At 51.9% G+C, this 18,426-nt stretch overlaps 1 protein-coding gene across 1 annotated transcript; it reads left to right on the plus strand.

The window, feature by feature from the left end:
• Nucleotides 1-12,931: 12,931 nt before the first annotated feature.
• LOC138357536 (uncharacterized) lies at nt 12,932-16,880 on the plus strand. Its single transcript, XM_069314403.1, has 2 exons — nt 12,932-13,824; nt 16,559-16,880. Exons 1-2 carry the CDS (start codon nt 12,932-12,934, stop codon nt 16,878-16,880), a joined length of 1,215 nt encoding a protein of 404 aa, XP_069170504.1.
• Nucleotides 16,881-18,426: the final 1,546 nt, after the last annotated feature.

The following is an 18,426-nucleotide window of genomic DNA, read 5'->3' on the forward strand; positions in this document are numbered from 1 at the left end:
TAACCTCAAGATAACCCCCAATGCCATGAGCCTCTTTCTTTTTAATCAGTCTTTCATGTGGCACTGTATGAAAAGCTTTGCTAAAGTCAAGGTACACAACATCGCAAACCTTACCACAATCAACTGCCTCAACTATGCTGAAATAAAATAATAGCAAATTTGTTAAACATGAACGGCAATTTGTAAAACCATGTTGCGAATCATTTATTAATTTATGTTTTTCAAGATGAAGACGAATTGTATTTACAATTATCGATTCAATTAACTTTCCCACAATAGACGTTAGGTTAATTGGTCGATAGTTTGATGCGAGTGATCTATCTCCTTTCTTAAAAATTGGTAACACATTAGCAACCTTCCATGACTCTGGCACTCTGCCTGACTCTACTGATTTATTAAATATGGTTGAAAGTGGGTCACAAAGCTCCTCTTTGCATTCTTTAAGCACCCTGGCAAACACTTCATCCGGCCCTGGGAATTTGTTTGGATTGAGTTTTACTATTTGTTTATTTACATCCTCCCTGGTAACTGCTAAACTCGTCAACCTGTCCTTGTCCTGACCCACATAGACTTGTTCGGCTGAAGGCAAATTGTTAAGTTCCTCTTTAGTAAATACAGAGATAAAATATTTATTAAAAATACTACTCATCTCTTCATCACTATCTGTTATTTGACCTGTCTCAGTTTTTAATGGACCTATCCTTTCCCTAATCTTTGTTCGATGTAACTGAAAAAACCCTTTAGGATTTGTCTTTTTTTTAGAGTTACAAGACGCAAGGGGTAAGGAAGAGCAGGAGAATTAGAAGATGCAGGAGGAGAACCCCAAGCAGTAGGAGGAGGAGAAGAAAGAGGAGAACCCCGACCAAAAAGGTCATCAGTAGTTATCTCTCTGATGACGCTGATGCCACCTACACCCTGCTAAGTCACCTTTCCTGTGTATACACACAATAAACTTTTAATAAGATAAAACCATTCTCAAGTCGATTGTGATGAGGAAGTAGAGACAGGCAATAAATAGGCACGAGAGATGAGGAGCAAAGTAAGGTGTAGTAGAGGGACTAGTAGTAGGAACTGCAGAGGGCATATTGGCCCATACGAGGCAGTTCCTATTATAACCACCGAAAGAGAAGGAGAAAATAATGAGAAAAGGAAAACGAGGGAACGTAGGAGAAGACAATGAACAGAAAAAAAGGGAAAAGAGAAAGAAAGGTAAATGGAAAGGGTAAGCTTATGTAAGGTCACGTTTGTTAGAAAGATTAGAGCATTTGAGTATATACTGTGAAAGGGAAGAGTCCACAGCAACAAAGCCAGGACTCAAGTTCATGTTGGGTACGTTGTGTATTAGAGCCGATTCAACAAGACGGCGTCTGTGTAGAGTAGAGGCAGGAAAGATTATTTTGGAGGAAGACCAATCAATGGGATGATTAGAATCCCTCACATGGCAGAAGAGAGCATTGTTAGTGTCTGCAGACTTAACACTTCTCTTGTGTTCTTTAAGTCTGTCATTCAGTGTACGGCCAGTTTCGCCAAAGTATTGGAGAGGACAAGACGAACAGGAAATAGAGTAGACACCAGCAGCATTAGAGCAGGAGGAGCAGTGTGAACTAGATTGCTATGAAGTGTGTTAGTTTGACGAAAGGTGAGTTTATTGTCAAGAGGACGAAAGGTATTGGTAAAAGTTTTGAGTTCAGATATGAAGGGAAGGCATAGTACAGTGCTACTAGTGTTGGAAGCAGGTTTAGGATGAAAAAAATTTCGTTTAGCCTGAGAGTAGGCACAGTTGATGAAATGCAAAGGGTAACCAAGGCGAGAGAGGTAAGGTAATTATCAAAAGAAGGCACCAAACCGGGAAGGCTATGTAGCACCATCAAAGTGCGAAATAATCAGAGGGCGCTAAATATCACCAAGAATGCCAATACGAGAACAAAAACGCATAAGGCGAACGATATCAAAAGTATTCGATTCACCTAGAATTCTATCGAGGGACAAGTGACCGCGAGGGACGGTCGGAAAGCAAGACACACGCTCGTCCTGAAAGTCAGGACATTCAACAAGGATATGCACAACTGTAAGAGGGACAACGCAATTCGGACAATAAGGAGCAGGGCGGTGCTCCATTAAGTGACAGTGGGTTAAGCGGGTTTGACCAACCCGCAGCCGTGCCAAAGCAGTTTCCCACCGCCAGTTACGGTGGTAGGAGGAAGGCCACGGGGACACACTACGTTTGAGAGTACGCAGCTTGTTACCAACCACAGAGGACCAACAACCCTGCCAACGGGCAAGAATGGAAGAATGAATAACAGGATAAAAGTCGGAATAAGGAATACTTTTACGGGAGATGGGACAAGAACGGATAGCTTCCTTAGTGGCAGCATCCGCACGCTCATTGAAAGAAACACCAATATGGCTGGGAACCCAGCAAAACTACTGATTTAAATTTACTAGAAATAAGAAACAGCCAATGTTGAATCTCGATGACCACCGGATGGACAGGATTAAAGGACCCCAGAGCCATGAGTGCACTACGAGAATCAACTACAACCACAAAGGAGGAATGAGAATGAGAAAGCAAGAGACGAAGAGCATAGAGAATAGCATAAAGTTCTGCCGTAAAGACGCTAGCCTCCGAAGGGAGGCGACACATATAAGTACGGTCAGGAAAAACAATAATGTAGCCCACACAGTCCGCAGACTTAGACCCATCAGTGAAGATGGAAATAGAGTGGGAGTGCGAAGAAAAGTGCTCAAGGAAGAGGCTTTTCAGAATAGTAGGAGGGGTAAAGGCTTTAGTAATACAAGTCAGGGACGTACAAAACTTGGGAAATGGGACTCTCCACAGAGGTAAGGAAGGAACAATACGAGGAGAAACATTAGAAATATGAACAGAAAGATAATCCTGCAAGCGAGATAACTGGACAGAAAGTGGGAGACAATGAAGAGGAACAGGAACCACAGGAGGAGGAAAAGTCAATGCACGACAGAGGCGAGAGGAAGGATGTTGGAAGGACCGCGTAAGATAGCGAAGACAGTAGCGATCACGGCGGTCCTGAAGAGAGAGAAAGCCAGTGTCAACATACAAACTAAGGGCGGGAATCGAACGAAAGGCACCAGAGCTGAGACGCAACCCAGTATGGTGCAAAGCATCAAGACGGCGAAGAGTAGAAGGAGAAGCAGAAGAGTATGCAGGGCAACCATAATCGAGTTTAGACAGGACGAGAGAGGAGTGCAAATAGAGGAGCGTGCGCCTATCAGCTCCCCAAGAAGGATGGGACAAAACCTTAAGGAGGTTAAGGGCCTTAGAGCATTCAACTCGGAGGTAAGAGATATGGGCTGACCAAGACAAACGAGTGTCAAAGACCAACTCCAAAAGCTTCGTGGAATCCCTGTACACAATGGGATGACCATAAAGCGGCAAAGAGGGAAGAAGAACGACATGCTTCCGAGTAAAAGTCATGGCACAAGTCTTAGACGCAGAGAACTTGAAGCCATTATCAGTGGCCCAAGACGACACGGCATCAATCGCAAGTTGAAGCCGCTGTTGAAGGAGAGGGGAATTATCACCCCGACAGCAAAGGGTAAGATCATCAACATAGAGAGCAGAGAAGACGCCAGAAGGAAGAGAGGAAAGAAGACCGTTGAGGGCAACTAGAAAAAGAGTAGTGCTCAGAACACTACCCTGGGGCACACCCTCATACTGCTGAAAAGGGGCAGAGAGAGCAGTACCAAGCCGCACACGAAAGGAACGACGAGAGAGGAAGCTCCGGAGAAAGAGCGGGAGGTTCCCACGAAGGCCAAAAGAATGAAGTTGAGACAGAATATGATACCGCCAGGTAGTGTCGTAAGCCTTTTCCAGGTCAAAAAGGACGGCAACAACGGAGGTCTTCGCAGCAAAAGCAGTACGAATATAGACCTCCAAATTCACCAGGACATCTGTTGTGCTGCGGCACTTGCGAAAACTAAATTGAGAAGGGGAGAGGTGGCGATAGTGCTCTAAGAACCACATCAAACGAACGTTGACCATACGGTCAAAGAGCTTGCAGACACAAGTCATGAGAGCAATAGGGCGGAAGTCCTTGGGGGATGACCCGAGAGACCCTGGTTTCCGAACAGGGAGGACAACAGCATCGAGCCAGTCTTCAGGGACTGACGACGACTCCCAGACCCGGTTGTACAGCCTCAGTAAATACTGAGACGTGCACGGAGGGAGATGGCGAAGCATTTCATAATGAATGCCATCGGAGCCCGCTGCCGTAGAACCACAAAGGGCTAGGGCAGACTGAAGTTCAGAGAGAGAGAAGGGATCATTATAGGGAAGGTGAAGATAAGTACAGAAATTTAAAGGACGAGATTCAAGGAGAGGCTTACGAAGAAGGAAGGATTAGGGGAGACGAGAACCAGAACTAACAGAAGAGAAATGGGAACCCAGTTCGGTCGCAACCTGCAACGGGTCCGCCACAAGAGTACCATGAAGGCAAAGGACCTGTGAGACATCGGGAACGAACTTACCCGCAATCTTGCGGATACGCTTCCAGACCAGTGGAAGAGGAGTTTCGGACGTAACGGTGGAGACATAAGACTCCCAGCAAGCACGTTTAGCCGCACGGATGGTCCTACGAGCCACCGCACTCGCCTTCCGAAACAAAAGAAAAGACTCAACCGTCTGCCGGCGGCGATGTCTCTTCCAGGCTGCACGCTTACAGCGGACAGCCCGAGCACAGTCCAAACTCCACCAGGGAACGCACTTCCGCGTTCCCCGAGAGGAAGAGCGAGGAATAGAGTGGAGGGCAGCGTCAAAGACAGTGCCATGAAAAAGAAGGAGGGCGCGAGGGAGAGGTAAAACGGAGAGGTCGGAAATAGTAGCACGGAGAGTAAAGAGGCGCCAGTCAGCCTCGGCAAACCGCCACCTAGGGAAGGAGAGAGGAGGGCGAAAGGAGAAAAAAGTGACAAGGATAGGAAAATGGTCACTGCCATGGAGGTCATCAAGGACCCGCCACCAGAAATCTAAGGAAAGGGATGACGAGCACAGAGAAAGATCGAGACAAGAAAGGGAGCGAGTCCGAGAGTCCAAATGAGTGGGCTCACCAGAATTAAGAAGGGACAGGGAAGAAGAGAGGATGAAAGGTTCAAGGAGGCGACCCCGGGTGTTTGTCAGCACATCTCCCCAAAGGGCATGACGACAATTGAAATCACCCAGCAGGAGCACAGGCTCTGGCAAGGAGTCTAGGAGGTGTTTAAGATCGGGAAGAGAAAGTGGGACAGTGGGGGGTAGATAAATAGAACAAACCATGTACCATATACGCACAAAGATACGGGCGGCAGAACAGTGGAGAGGCGAGGAAAAAAGTAAGGGGACAAAGGGAACATCGGAATGAATCAAGAGAGCAGAAGAATTATGGACCCCAGCTGTCGCTGGGGGAGGGGAGAGAAAAGAATAGCCACGGAAGCGACCAGGACGAGAACCAAGCATCGGCTCCTGGAGACAGACACAAAGGGGCAAAAACTGTGAAATGAGAAGTTGGAGGTCAAGGAAATTGGCGTAAACTCCACGGATGTCCCACTGGAGAAAAGACATCAGCAAAGAGAGAGAGGAGAGCAACAGAGAGCAAAGAAGAAACAAAGGTGAAGAAGGAACACAGCACGCTAAAAAAGCACAGAGTCAGGATCAGGGTCAGGGAAGTCAGGGTTAGGGGGCATGGGTAAACTGAGTAAAGAAGGAGGGCAAGAAGCGGGAGGACGGACCAGAGGCGGACGAGCAGGGTCTGGAGGAGAAGGAAGGTCAAATGACTACTGCGCCTTTTGACCTCATATGGATATATCCCCTCAGAGAACCATATTGCGAACAATTTGATGCCAAACTGAATGACGTAGCACGGAAATTGAATTAAGAAAACCAGAAAGACTACACACATTCTAGTGTGGGTGTGCAAAGTGTTAACCACTACTTAAGTAATTTATGAATATTTCTATGCTTGAAATTAGTCACTTAACTTAATCTGCAATTAAATTACCGAAGACTAAATTACCGAAGAGAAAAATATGATGAGATCAGGAACTTCCTCAGGGGAATACCATGAGAAACATAACTTAGACAAGAATGTGCAGGTCATGACGGATTTTGTCACCCAGAAGTGCCAGAAAGCTGCAGACAGGTTTATCCCCGTCCAAAAGGAGAAAAAACGAAAAACAGAAAAACCCATGGTTCAACCAGGAATGCAAGGTAGCAAAGTAACTGAGTAAAAGAACATGGACAATCTACAAAAATAACAGAACACCGGAGAGCAGGGAGAGGTACCAGAGGGCCAGAAATGAGTACTTCAGAGTGAGGAGGGAAGCAGAGAGACAGTTTGAAAATGACATAGCGAGTAAAGCCAAGACCCAACCAAAGCTGCTCCACAGCCACATCAGGAGGAAAACAGCAGTGAAGGAACAAGTGATGAAACAGAGAAACGGGGAGAACAGATACACGGAGAATGACAAGGTGGTGTGTGAAGAACTCAACAAGAGATTCCAGGAGGTCTTCACAATAGAACAAGGAGAAGCCCCTGCACTAAATGAGGAGGCGGCAAACCAAGCAACCCTGGAGGAATTTGACCTCACCAGTGATGAGGTCAAAAGGTGTCTGCTGGAGCTGGATGTGACAAAAACTGTTGGGCCTGACAATCTCACCATGGATACTAAAGGAAGGTGCAGAAGCACTAAGTGTGCCACTCTCTATGGTGTATAACAGGTCACTGGAAACAGGAGACTTACCAGGAAGTTGGAAGACAGCTAACATAGTCCCAATATACAAGAAGGGTGACAGGCAAGAGGCATTGAACTACAGGTCAGTTTCCCTAAATTGTATACCATGCAAGGTGATGGAGAAGATCGTGAGGAAAAGGCTCGTAGAGCATCTGGAGGGGAAATAACTTTGTAACACACACCACCAACATGGGTTCAGGGATGGTAAATCGTGCCTCACAGGTTTAATAGAATTCTATGACCAGCCAACAAACATTAGGCAAGAAAGAGAAGGGTGGGCCGACTGCATTTTCCTGGACTGCCAAAAGTCTTTGACACAGTGCCCCATAAAAGGCTGTTAAAAAAGTTGGAGCATCAGGCAGGAGTAAAAGGTAAGGTGCTCCAGTGGATAAGGGAGTACTTAAGCAACAGGAAACAGCGAGTAACGGTGAGGAGGGGAGACATCAGAGTGGCGAGATGTCACCAGCGGAGTCCCACAGGGCTCAGTACTTGGACCCATCCTGTTTCTAATATATGTAAACGATCTTCCAGAGGGTATAGACTCGTTCCTCTCAATGTCTGCTGATGATGCAAAAATTACAAGAAGAATCAAGACGGATGAAGATAGACAGAGACTACAGGATGACCTGGACAAACTGAAGGAATGGTCTAGAAAATGGCTAGTAAATTTTAACTCAGGAAAGTGTAAGATAATGAAATTAGGCAAAGGGAGCAGGAGGCTGAACACAAGGTATCATTTGGGAGGTGAAATCCTGCAGGAGTCAAATGGCGAGAAAGATCTGGGGGTTGATATCACACCGAACCTGTCCCCAGAGGCCCACATCAAAAGGATATCATCAACGGCATATGCTAAACTGGCCAACATAAGAACTGCCTTTAGAAACTTGTGTAAGGAATCGTTCAGGACCCTGAATACCACTTATGTCAGACCAATCCTTGAGTATGCAGCTCCAGCCTGGAGTCCATACCTAGTTAAACACAAGACAAAGTAAGAAAAGATCCAGCGGTATGCCACCAGGCTCGTCCCGGAACTGAGAGGAATGAGCTACAAGGAAAGGCTAAAGGAGCTGAACCTCACATCCCTGGAAAACAGAAGAGTAAGTGGAGATATGATAACCACCTACAAAATTCTCAGGGGAATTGACAGGGTAGACAAAGACAAACTCTTCAGCACGGGAGGGACACGAACAAGGGGACACAGGTGGACACGAACTTAGTACCCAGATGAGCCACAGAGACGTTAGAAAGATTTTTTTTTAGTGTCAGTAGTTAATAAATGGAAGGCATTAGGCAGTGATGTGGTGCAGGCTGACTCCATACACAGTTTCAAATGTAGATATGATAGAGCCCAGTAGGCTAAGGAATATGTACACCAGTTGATTCACAGTCGAGAGGCGGGACGAAAGAGCCAAAGCTCAACCCCCGCAAGCACAATTAGGTGAGTACACACACACTCCCCCCCACACACCCTGTGTGTGTGAGTGGGGAACCCTCCACGAGCAGCTCAACAGACATAGTGAGAGTAGCACCACCCCCATCCGCCACCCAATAGATGTCCTACATGCCCCAACCCCTGGTGCCCAAGGTGCCCACCTAAGGCACCCTCCCCCCCTTCCCCAGGATCTCCCTTCTCCCCCCCCCCCTCCCCAAGTCCTCCTTAATATCCCATGCCCTCCCTTCTCCTCCACCCCCTATACCCTCTAGTATCCCCCACTCCCCTGAGCCCTCCCTTCTCCCCCACTCCCCTAAGACCTCCCTTCTTCATCCCCCCCTCAACACTCCCTTTCCCCAAACCTCCCCCCACCTCAAGCCCTCTTTCCTCTTCTGCCCCCCTAAGCCCCCATTCCCTCCCTCCTCCCACATCCCCAAGTCACCCCCTCTCACCTGCCCCCCCCCCCCTCAAGCCCTCCCTCCTCCCATATCCCCAAGCCACCCCCTCTCACCAGCGCCCCAAGCCTCCCCCGCCTCCACACCCCCCCAAGCTCTCTTTTCTCCCCTACCCCCCAAAGCCCTCCCTCCTACACCACCCTCACAGTACAGATCCGCCCAGCCCCTGCACATCCCAGATCTCTCAGGTTCCCCTTCAAAAGCCCTCCCATCCCGGTCCCTCCCTGCTTCAGGGGGGAAGCAATAGGATCTGAGAATGGACAGAAGAGTCAGTTTCAGGGTGATGTACTCGAACATAGTTGGCATCACAAGCAAGGCAAGTGAACTAAGGAAAAGCACACAAGTAAACCCCAGGTGTAATTGGACCCACAGAAACAAAACTCTCAGGAATCATAACGAATGCAGTGTTTCCCCAGGACTACACTCTAATAAGGAAAGAGAGGAAAGGAAAGAAGGGAAGAAGGTCGAGTGGCCCTACTAATGAGAAAGGAACAGAGTTTCAAGGAGATGGTTATCCTAGGCTACGAGTGATTCAGAGACTACATAACAGGCACCATGACAATGGGAGGACCAAAAGTAATAGTAGCAGTGATATATAACCCTCCACCAAATGACACATGACCCAGGCAAGAGTATGACATCATCATCATGGCAGTTAACACTATAATTGCGAGGGCAGCCTCTGCTGCCTGTAGGAATATATCCCATCTGCTCATTATGAGGGACTTCAATCACAGAAAGATAGACTGGGATAAGAAGGAACCGCATGGTGGTGAGGGTATATGGAGAGCCAAACTAATGGAGGTGGTAACAAGAAACTTCTTACGCCAGCATGTCAGGGAACCCACAAGGATGAGAGGAAATGATGAACCAGTGAGACTCGACCTCGTCTTCACTCTGAACGACTCCGGCGCTTTCGAGGCCCAGATAGAAATGAACCACCACAGTGTACTGGTGTTAGAGTATCTAACTGAAGAAGGGTTATTGAACTCGAGGAGGGGTACTGAAAACAATAGGATGGCATTCCAAAAGGGGAACTATGAGGTGATAGGAAAATTCCTATCATGATAACAAGGGAAACAGAGCTAAAGGAAAGACGGTCCAAGACATGATGGATTACATCACGCAGAAGTGTAAGGAGGCAGCAGACAAGTTTGTCCCGGTCCAAAAGGAAAACAATGAAATGAGGATGAGAAACTCGTGGTTTAATCAGAGATGTAGGCTAGCTAAGCAGTAAAGTAAAAGGGCGTGGAGAAACTATAGGAATAACAGGACACTGGAGAGCAGAGAAAGATACCAGAATGCCAGGAATGAATATGTCACATTGAGAAGAGAGGCAAAAGGGCAATACAAAAATGACATTGAAAGCAAGACAAAGACTCAACCTAAATTGCTGCACAGCCAAATCAGGAGGAAAAACAACAGTAAAGGAACAGGTTATGAAATTAAGGATAGAGGGCAGATGGATTCCCTATAAACGACAAGGAAGTGTTTGAGGAACTCAATAAGAAATTCCAGGAAGTCTTCATATTAGAGGAAGGAGAAGTTCCAGAGATAAGAGAAGGAATAGTTAACCAGGACTCACTAGAAGAGTTTGAGATCACCAGTGGGGAAGTAAGGGAACTGTTGCTAAATTTTGATGTGTCAAAGGCTATAGGCCCAGATGGAATCTCCCCTTGGATACTGAAGGAAGGAGCAGAAGCACTGTGCTTGCTTGGTGCAACAAATACTCCATATTTATAGGTATAAGTAAATTGTTATACTCCATGCTGTATAACAAATCACTGGTAACAGGTGAACTGCCAGAAATATGGAAGACAGCAAACTTAGTCCAGATATACAAGAAGGAAGATAGACAAGAGGTATGGAACTACAGGTCAGTGTCCCTAACTTGCATACCATGCACGTTGATGGAGAAGATTGTGCGAAAAAGCTAGTGGAACATCTGGAGCAAAGGAACTGTGACTCAACATCAACATGGTTTCAGGGATGGCAAGTCATGCCTCACAGGATTAATTGAATTCTATGACCAGGCAAGAGAGGGGTGGGCACACTGCATATTTTTGGATTGCCAGAAAGCCATTGACACAGTACCACACCAGAGACTAGTGCAAAAGCTAGAGATGCAAGGAAGAGTGAAAGGGAAGGTTGTGGATAAGGGAGGTAGCAGAAGACAGGAAGTCACTGTGAGGGTTGAGGCCTCAGATTGACGAGGCGTTACCAGTGGAGTCCCGCAAGGGTTCAGTCTTTGGACCAATACTGTTTTTGATATATGTAAATGATCTCCCAGAGGATATAGAATCATTCCTCTCATTGTTTGCTGATGATGCAAACATTTTGAGGAAGATTAAGACAGGGAAAGAGAGTAGGAGGCTACAAGATGACCTAGACAGACTGAATGAATGGTCCAACAAATGGCTACTAAAGTTCAACCCGAGTAAAAGAAAGGTAATGAAACTAGGCAGTGGAAACAGGCAGCCAGACAAAGGATACAGAATGGAAGATGAAGTCCTTCCTGAAAAGGTCAAAGAAGGATCTAGGAGACGACTCCACTCCACAAGCCTCCACTACATTAGCCCACGACCCTACTCCACGAGCCCACGCCTCCACTCCACGAGCCCACGCCTCCACTCCACGAGCCCACGCCTCCACTCCACGAGCCCACGACCCCACTCCACAAGCCCACGACCTCACTCCACGAGCCCACGACCCCACTCCACGAGCCCACGACCCCACTCCACGAGCCCACGAGCCCACGACCCCACTCCACGAGCCCACGACCCCACTCCACGAGCCCACGACCCCACTCCACGAGCCCACGCCTCCACTCCACGAGCCCACGCAACCACTCCACGAGCCCACGCCTCCACTCCACGAGCCCACGCCTCCACTCCACGAGCCCACGACCCCACTCCACGAGCCCACGACCCCACTCCACGAGCCCACGACCCCACTCCACGAACCCACGACCCCACTCCACGAGCCCACGACCCCACTCCACGAGCCCACGACCCCACTCCACGAGCCCACGACCCCACTCCACGAGCCCACGACCCCACTCCACGAGCCCACGACCCCACTCCACGAGCCCACGACCCCACTCCACGAGCCCACGACACCACTCCACGAGCCCACGACACCACTCCACGAGCCCACGCCTCCACTCCACAAGCCCACGCCTCCACTCCACAAGCCCACGCCTCCACTCCACAAGCCCACGCCTCCACTCCACAAGCCCACGCCTCCACTCCACAAGCCCACGCCTCCACTCCACAAGCCCACGCCTCCACTCCACAAGCCCACGACCCCACTCCACTAGCCCACGACCCCACTCCACAAGCCCACGACCCCACTCCACAAGCCCACGACCCCACTCCACTAGCCCACGACCCCACTCCACTAGCCCACGACCCCACTCCACAAACCCACGATCCCACTCCACAAGCCCAGGATCCCACTCCACAAGCCCACGACCACACTCCACTAGCCCACGACCCCATTCCACTAGCCCACGACCCCACTCCACTAGCCCACGATCCCACTACACTAGCCCACGACCCCACTCCACTAGCCCACGACCCCACTCCACTAGCCCACGACCCCACTCCACTAGCCCACGACCCCACTCCACTAGCCCACGACCCCACTCCACAAGCCCACGCCTCCACTCCACTAGCCCACGACCCCACTCCACTAGCCCACGATCCCACTCCACTAGCCCACGACCCCACTCCACTAGCCCACGATCCCACTCCACAAGCCCACGATCCCACTCCACTAGCCCACGACCCCACTCCACTAGCCCACGACCCCACTCCACTAGCCCACGATCCCACTCCACAAGCCCACGATCCCACTCCACTAGCCCACGACCCCACTCCACTAGCCCACGACCCCACTCCACTAGCCCACGACCCCACTCCACTAGCCCACGACCCCACTCCACTAGCCCACGACCCCACTCCACTAGCCCACGATCCCACTCCACAAGCCCACGACCCCACTCCACTAGCCCACGATCCCACTCCACAAGCCCACGATCCCACTCCACAAGCCCACGAACCCACTCCACTAGCCCACGACCCCACTCCACTAGCCCACGACCCCACTCCACAAGCCCACGATCCCACTCCACTAGCCCACGACCCCACTCCACTAGCCCACGACCCCACTCCACTAGCCCACGATCCCACTCCACAAGCCCACGATCCCACTCCACTAGCCCACGAATCCACTCCACTAGCCCACGAACCCACTCCACTAGCCCACGAACCCACTCCACTAGCCCACGACCCCCACAGTCATGCCCCCCACAACCACGCCCACGACCCCAGTCACGCCCAGGCTCCCCAAGCCAGCCCCCACGCTCCCACAGCCAGCCCCAAGCTCCCACAGCCACGCCCACGCTCCCTCAGCCAGACCCCACGCTCCCACAGCCAGCCCCACGCTCCCACAGCCACGCCCACGCTCCCTCAGCCAGCCCCACGCTCCCAAAGCTACGCCCACGTCCCCACAGCCAGGCCCACGCTCCCACAGCCACGCCCACGTCCCCACAGCCACGCCCACGCTCCCAAAGTCACGCTCCCACAGCCACGCCCACGCTCCCACAGCCAGCCCCACGCTCCCACAGTCACGCCCACGCTCCCACAGCCAGCCCCACGCTCCCACAGCTACTCCCACGTCCCCACAGCCAGGCCCAAGTCCCACAGCCAGCCCCATGCTCCCACAGCCACGCCCACGTCCCCACAGCCACGCCCACGTCCCCACAGCCACGCCCACGCTCCCAAAGTCACGCTCCCACAGCCACGCCCACGCTCCCACAGCCAGCCCCACGCTCCCACAGTCACGCCCACGCTCCCACAGCCAGCCCCACGCTCCCACAGCTACTCCCATGTCCCCACAGCCAGGCCCACGCTCCCACAGCCAGGCCCACGCTCCCACAGCCAGCCCCATGCTCCCACAGCCACGCCCACGTCCCCACAGCCACGCCCACGTCCCCACAGCCACGCCCACGCTCCCAAAGTCACGCTCCCACAGCCACGCCCACGCTCCCACAGCCAGCCCCACGCTCCCACAGTCACGCCCACGCTCCCACAGCCAGCCCCACGCTCCCACAGCTACTCCCACGACCCCACAACCACGCCCACGACCCCACAGCCACGCCCACGACCCCACAGCCACGCCCACGCTCCGACAGTTACGCCCACGCCCCCACAGCCACGCCCACGCCCCCACAGCCACGACACTACAGCCACGACCCCACAGCCACGACACTACAGCCACGACCCCACAGCCACGACCCCACAGCCACGCCAACGACCCCACAGCCACGCCAACGACCCCACAGCCACGACACCACAGCCACGACACCACAGCCACGACACCACAGCCACGACACCACAGCCACGACACCACAGTCACGACACCACAGCCACGACACCACAGTCACGACACCACAGCCACGACACCACAGCCACGACACCACAGCCACGCCCACGATACCACAGCCACGACACCACAGTCACGACACCACAGCCACGACACCACAGTCACGACACCACAGCCACGACACCACACCACAGCCACGACACCACACCACAGCCACGACACCACAGCCACGACACCACAGTCACGACACCACAGCCACGACACCACAGTCACGACACCACAGCCACGACACCACAGTCACGCCCACGACACCACAGCCACGACACCACAGTCACGACACCAGTCACGACACCACAGCCACGACACCACAGTCACGACACCACAGCCACGCCCACGATACCACAGCCACGACACCACAGTCACGACACCACAGCCACGACACCACAGTCACGACACCACAGCCACGACACCACAGCCTCGACACCACAGCCACGACACCACAGTCACGACACCACAGCCACGACACCACAGTCACGACACCACAATCACGACACCACAGTCACGACACCACAGTCACGACACCACAGTCACGACACCACAGTCACGACACCACAGCCACGACACCACAGCCACGACACCACAGCCACGACACCACAGCCACGACACCACAGTCACGACACCACAGCCACGACACCACAGTCACGACACCACAGCCACGACACCACAGTCACGACACCACAGGCACGACACCACAGCCACGACACCACAGTCACGACACCACAGTCACGACACCACAGCCACGACACCACAGTCACGACACCACAGCCACGCCCACGATACCACAGCCACGACACCACAGTCACGACACCACAGCCAAGACACCACAGTCACGACACCACAGCCACGACACCACAGTCACGACACCACAGCCACGACACCACAGTCACGACACCACAGTCACGACACCACAGCCACGACACCACAGTCACGACACCACAGCCACGACACCACAGTCACGACACCACAGTCACGACACCACAGCCACGACACCACAGCCACGACACCACAGCCACGACACCACAGCCACGACACCACAGCCACGACACCACAGTCACGACACCACAGCCACGCCCACGATACCACAGCCACAACACCACAGTCACGACACCACAGCCACGACACCACAGCCACGACACCACAGTCACGACACCACAGCCACGACACCACAGCCACGACACCACAGCCACGACACCACAGCCACGACACCACAGCCACGACACCACAGCCACGACACCACAGCCACGCCCACGATACCACAGCCACGACACCACAGTCACGACACCACAGCCACGACACCACAGTCACGACACCACAGCCACGACACCACAGTCACGACACCACAGCCACGACACCACAGCCACGACACCACAGCCACGACACCACAGCCACGACACCACAGCCACGACACCACAGCCACGACACCACAGCCACGACACCACAGTCACGACACCACAGTCACGACACCACAGCCACGCCCACGATACCACAGCCACGACACCACAGTCACGACACCACAGCCACGACACCACAGTCACGACACCACAGTCACGACACCACAGTCACGACACCACAGCCACGACACCACAGCCACGCCCACGATACCACAGCCAAGACACCACAGTCACGACACCACAGCCACGACACCACAGCCACGACACCACAGCCACGACACCACAGCCACGACACCACAGCCACGACACCACAGCCACGACACCACAGCCACGATACCACAGTCACGCCCACGATACCACAGCCACGACACCACAGTCACGACACCACAGCCACGACACCACAGCCACGACACCACAGCCACGACACCACAGCCACGATACCACAGTCACGCCCACGATACCACAGTCACGACACCACAGTCACGACACCACAGCCACGACACCACAGCCACGACACCACAGCCACGACACCACAGCCACGACACCACAGCCACGATACCACAGTCACGCCCACGATACCACAGCCACGACACCACAGTCACGACACCACAGCCACGACACCACAGTCACGACACCACAGCCACGACACCACAGCCACGATACCACAGTCACGCCCACGATACCACAGTCACGACACCACAGTCACGACACCACAGCCACGACACCACAGCCACGACACCACAGCCACGCCCACGATACCACAGCCACGACACCACAGTCACGACACCACAGCCACGACACCACAGCCACGACACCACAGCCACGACACCACAGCCACGACACCACAGCCACGACACCACAGCCACGATACCACAGTCACGCCCACGATACCACAGCCACGACACCACAGTCACGACACCACAGCCACGACACCACAGCCACGACACCACAGCCACGACACCACAGCCACGACACCACAGCCACGCCCACGATACCACAGTCACGACACCACAGCCACGACACCACAGCCACGACACCACAGCCACGACACCACAGCCACGCCCACGATACCACAGCCACTCTACCCACAGCCACGCCCCTACAGCCACGCCCCCACAGCCACGCCCACGATACCACAGCCACGCCCCCACAGCCACACCCACGATACCACAGCGACGCTACCCACAGCCACGTCCCCATAGCCACGCCCACGCCCCCACAGTCACGCCCACGCGCCCAGTCACACCCCCACAGCCACGCATCCACAGCCACGCCCCCACAGCCACGCCCCCACAGCCACGCCCACACAGCCACGCCCACACAGCCACGCCCACACAGCCACGTTCCCACAGCCACGCCCACACAGCCACGCCCACACAGCCACGCCCACACAGCCACGCTTCAAACAAGTGAGGGAGGCAGCCGGCCACACACCTGGTCATCTGGCTCCAATGTCTCCATTATAATATTAAAAAAAAGAACTAATCATGTTGCTCCAATGTCTCCATTATAATATTAAAAAAAAGAACTAATCATGTTCAAGCTTTTCAGCTTTGCTGAAGAACTGAGAAGCCAACTTTATGTTATTAACCGTAAAACACAATTTAAATATAATTTTAAAAATATGTCTGGAACGTTTTTCAATGTAAACAATGGCGGCGGCGGCGGGCTGTGCTCCTCTGCCTCAGTTACAACTACAGGACCAACATTAACTACCATAACCTTACCTTTATTGTTGAGTGTAGTGTCTGTGGTGGGCATGTTGAGTGTGGGCGTGTTGAGTCTGTGGGCGTGTGGTGGGCGTGTTGACACTGTAGGTGTGGTGGACGTGTTGAGACTGAGGGCGTGTGGTGGACGTGTTGAGACTGAGGGCGTGTGGTGGACGTGTTGAGACTGAGGGCGTGTGGTGGACGTGTTGAGACTGAGGGCGTGTGGTGGACGTGTTGAGACTGAGGGCGTGTGGTGGGGCGAGACGCCATGGCGGCCGGCACCAGCGTCGCCACCTCCTCCACCTTCCACTCCCACCTCTTACTCCTCAACCACTCTCATCTATTCCCACTACCACACTTCTTTAATATATATAACAAATTTACTAAATAATTTTGTGTTTGCTTTAATACTTTGGGGGCATTTTATTGTTTATATTTTATGATAATTACATGATGTTAAATTTAAAAAGTGTACTGCCGCGCACTCTGCTCTCCATTACAAACCTGACAATAACTGTCTGGTATATTACGTTTTTTGGGTTATACCTCGACCCCTCATAACAGTCTTTGTCCCTTATGTCTCACCCCAGGTTATGCTCACTTATATGTTCTTGCATGATGAGCTTCAGCTCCTGGGCCTTGCCTTTCTGTCGCAGGTAGCCTATTATATAATTGTCCCCCAGACATTGTGGCTACCATAGTGTAGCCTCGCCCATCACCACTTGTATCTCATTCCACTTCCTCATTAATATTACACTGAATAAGTTATTGTTAACACTCACATGGCTAATTTGAGTTGAAATTTACATTTGAGTTACAAATGTCTTTCAAATGTGTCTTACAAGTGTTTTACAAATGTGTCTTACAAGATTAAAGTTAATCTTGTTTTGTCCTTTTTCCTAATGTCTGAAAAATCTTACAAATGTGTCTTACAAATGTGTCTTACAAATGTGTCTTACAAATGTGTCTTACAAATGTGACTTACAAATGTGACTTACAAATGTGACTTACAAATGTGACTTACAAATGAGACTTACAAATGAGACTTACAAATGTGACTTACAAATGTGACTTACAAATGTGACTTACAAATGTGTCTTACAAATGTGACTTACAAATGTGACTTACAAATGTGACTTACAAATGTGTCTTACAAATGTGTCTTACAAATGTGTCTTACAAATGTGTCTTACAAATGTGTCTTACAAATGTATCTTACAAATGTATCTTACAAATGTGTCTTACAAATG

Source organism: Procambarus clarkii, chromosome 78 (genome assembly GCF_040958095.1).
Source record: "Procambarus clarkii isolate CNS0578487 chromosome 78, FALCON_Pclarkii_2.0, whole genome shotgun sequence".
Lineage (NCBI taxonomy): Eukaryota > Metazoa > Arthropoda > Malacostraca > Decapoda > Cambaridae > Procambarus > Procambarus clarkii.

Bases quoted from the DNA above. Each gene is read 5' to 3' on its own strand.
- LOC138357536 (XM_069314403.1), top strand. From the start codon at position 12,932: ATGCCCCCCACAACCACGCCCACGACCCCAGTCACGCCCAGGCTCCCC. The intron at 13,825-16,558 runs GTTACGCCCACG...CTCTACCCACAG, and splicing joins GCCACGCCCACGCTCCGACA to CCACGCCCCTACAGCCACGC.